The following is a 2,605-nucleotide window of genomic DNA, read 5'->3' as shown; positions in this document are numbered from 1 at the left end:
CGGGCCAAGCGGGACGGCGGGCCGCCGCCCCCGGGGCCCGGGCCGGCCGGCGAGGGGGCGCGCGAGCCCGGCTGGTGCAAGACCCCGAGCGGCCACATCAAGCGGCCGATGAACGCATTCATGGTGTGGTCGCAGCACGAGCGGCGAAAGATCATGGACCAGTGGCCCGACATGCACAACGCTGAGATCTCCAAGCGCCTGGGCCGCCGCTGGCAGCTGCTGCAGGACTCGGAGAAGATCCCGTTCGTGCGGGAGGCGGAGCGGCTGCGCCTCAAGCACATGGCGGACTACCCGGACTACAAGTACCGGCCTCGCAAGAAGAGCAAGGGGGCGCCCGCCAAGGCGCGGCCCCGCCCCCCCGGAGGCGGCGGTGGCGGCAGCCGGCTGAAAGCCGGGCCACAGCTGCCGGGCCGCGGGGGCCGCCGAGCGACGGGAGGGCCTCTGGGGGGCGGCACGGCGGCGCCGGAGGACGACGACGAGGACGAAGAGGAGGAGCTGCTGGAAGTACGCCTGCTGGAGACCCCCGGGCGCGAGCTGTGGAGGATGGTCCCGGCGGGGCGCGCCGCCCGCGGACCCGCAGAGCGCGCGCAGGGGCCATCCGGCGAGGGGGCGGCCGCCAACGCCGCCTCCCCGACGCTGTCGGAGGACGAGGACCCCGAGGAAGAGGAGGAGGAGGCGGCTACAGCAGAGGAGGGTGAAGAGGAGACGGTGGCGTCGGGGGAAGAGCCGCTGGGCTTTCTGTCCAGGATGCCCCCGGGCCCCGCCGGCTTGGACTGCAGCGCCCTGGACCGCGACCCGGACCTGCTGCCCCCTTCGGGCACATCCCACTTCGAATTCCCGGACTACTGCACCCCTGAGGTTACCGAGATGATCGCAGGGGACTGGCGCCCGTCTAGTATCGCCGACCTGGTTTTCACCTACTGAGCCCACCGTCAGCGGGGCGCGCACGCCCCCAAACCAGCTGTTTACATACAGGAATCAGGTATTGGGGCCCCTCGGAGGCCGAGGCTGGCACCCCATCTCCCGCGCAGCCCCCCCCCCCCCTACTCCTCCTGTTCCTCCTACATACCTGAACCCCTCCCCCCTACTTTGCACACGCCCCTCCTCGTGGCCGGATGGCACGCCCCTTTGCTCCAGAATCCCTCCGCCCTCACCCGGGTCTGCCTTGGTGGTTAGGGGGGCGCTGCAGTCTGGCTGTCCGGCGCTTCTCCTAGTCCCCTCCTCTTCTTGGGGGAAGGGCGCCATCCCTTTCCCCCTGGATCTCGAGGCCCCACCCCTCAGCTTGAACCATCCCCTTCTTGCGCATGCTTGATGCTTCTTGGAGGGGCAGGTCCCAGTTGAGCTGCAGGCCTCGGTCGCCAACTCCGAAAGGGAGGAGGCGATTATAGAGTGATCTAAGAAATCCTTTGATCCCGGAGCCTGTGGCTTCCTCTCAACCCAACGGGGCGTCACTGCCTTAATGGGAAGCGCACTCAAAGGGAGAGATAGAAACTAGCTAGCCCTAAACTCTGCAAGTGTCAACCCCTTTTCTATGATGGGGTCACCCACGCCCACCACCACCCTCCACCGCGTGACTGCCTTTACAGCCCATCTTGGTCGCCGGAAACTTCCTTTCCCCAAGTGGGAATTTGGAATTCCGTCTTTGTCTGGAAATCCACCAAGATGGGATTGTCCAAGAGAACTCAGAACCAAGACACCTACCAGTCTGGGGACAGAGTTCCTGCTGCCCCCTCAACCCCCCTCCTCGGGAAGCGCCCTATCAGCTCAGGGCATCCTCTCTGCCTGGGCTCCTCCCTAAGTCCATCGCCCTTTCCAGTCACTCTAATCCAGTCTCAACAGCCACAGCTGCAGTATTCAGTGGGAGAAACTCTAGCACGTTGTTGCTAGGGTTTAGGACAGGCATACCAGCAGACAGGGGTGGCAGGAATGAGGCCCGTGTCTAACCAGTGGCTTGAGGAGAGGCCAGGCCAGGGCGACCAGGGATGGTGGCTGAGCCAGCGGACGCGGTGGGTCGTGGAGATGGCACTGCTGTAGTTAGGAGGAAGCTGTGTTGAGATTAGGTGGCCCTCCGGAGCCCTGCCCGGGTGCCAAGTCCGCGACACTGGTCTCCCGCTCGAGCCCCGCCCCTCCGGCCTCCTCATCCTCCCTCTGCCCTCACTACCTGTATCTCACCGGCGTGTGTTCACCCTCTGGGTGGTTCACACACACTCATTCACACACACACAAATCTCAGGAACAAACGGTCCCAGAGTCCTCCTCGACCCCTGCCCTGGGTCTCTGCAGGTCTCTGCCCCATGCGTTCCCTTCGCTGACAACGCCACCAGCTGCCTCCTTTAAGCTTGGTGCTCCGGCTCTGGGCCTTTCTTGCGCTCTCTCTCTCTCTCTCTCTCTTCCTGTTTTCTTTTTCTTTCTTTCTTTCTTTTTTTTTTCCTTTTTTTTTAAGAAAACAAGTAACAAAAAAGACAATGAAAAAAAAAAACGGAATCCGTCATGTGAGTGAAGAAATGTCACTGTCTGTGGTCTTTGGAGAACTAGTCTCGTAGCGGAGAGGAGGGGATCCCTCCTCTGGGGCGCTGGCACCCACAGCAGGACTCGCCAGTCTCAT

The 2,605-nt window shown here is 63.3% G+C and overlaps 1 protein-coding gene across 1 annotated transcript; it reads left to right on the top strand.

The window, feature by feature from the left end:
* Positions 1–6: 6 nt before the first annotated feature.
* Positions 7–1,043, top strand: Sox12 (SRY-box transcription factor 12). The gene has a single exon (XM_055618030.1). The coding sequence runs from the start codon at positions 109–111 to the stop codon at positions 922–924; it is 816 nt and encodes a 271-aa protein (XP_055474005.1). The 5' UTR covers positions 7–108; the 3' UTR covers positions 925–1,043.
* The last annotated feature ends 1,562 nt before the right edge of the window (positions 1,044–2,605 follow it).

Source organism: Psammomys obesus, unplaced genomic scaffold, assembly GCF_907164565.1.
Source record: "Psammomys obesus unplaced genomic scaffold, mPsaObe1.curated_primary_1811, whole genome shotgun sequence".
Lineage (NCBI taxonomy): Eukaryota > Metazoa > Chordata > Mammalia > Rodentia > Muridae > Psammomys > Psammomys obesus.
This window is presented reverse-complemented; position numbering and strand designations above follow the sequence as displayed.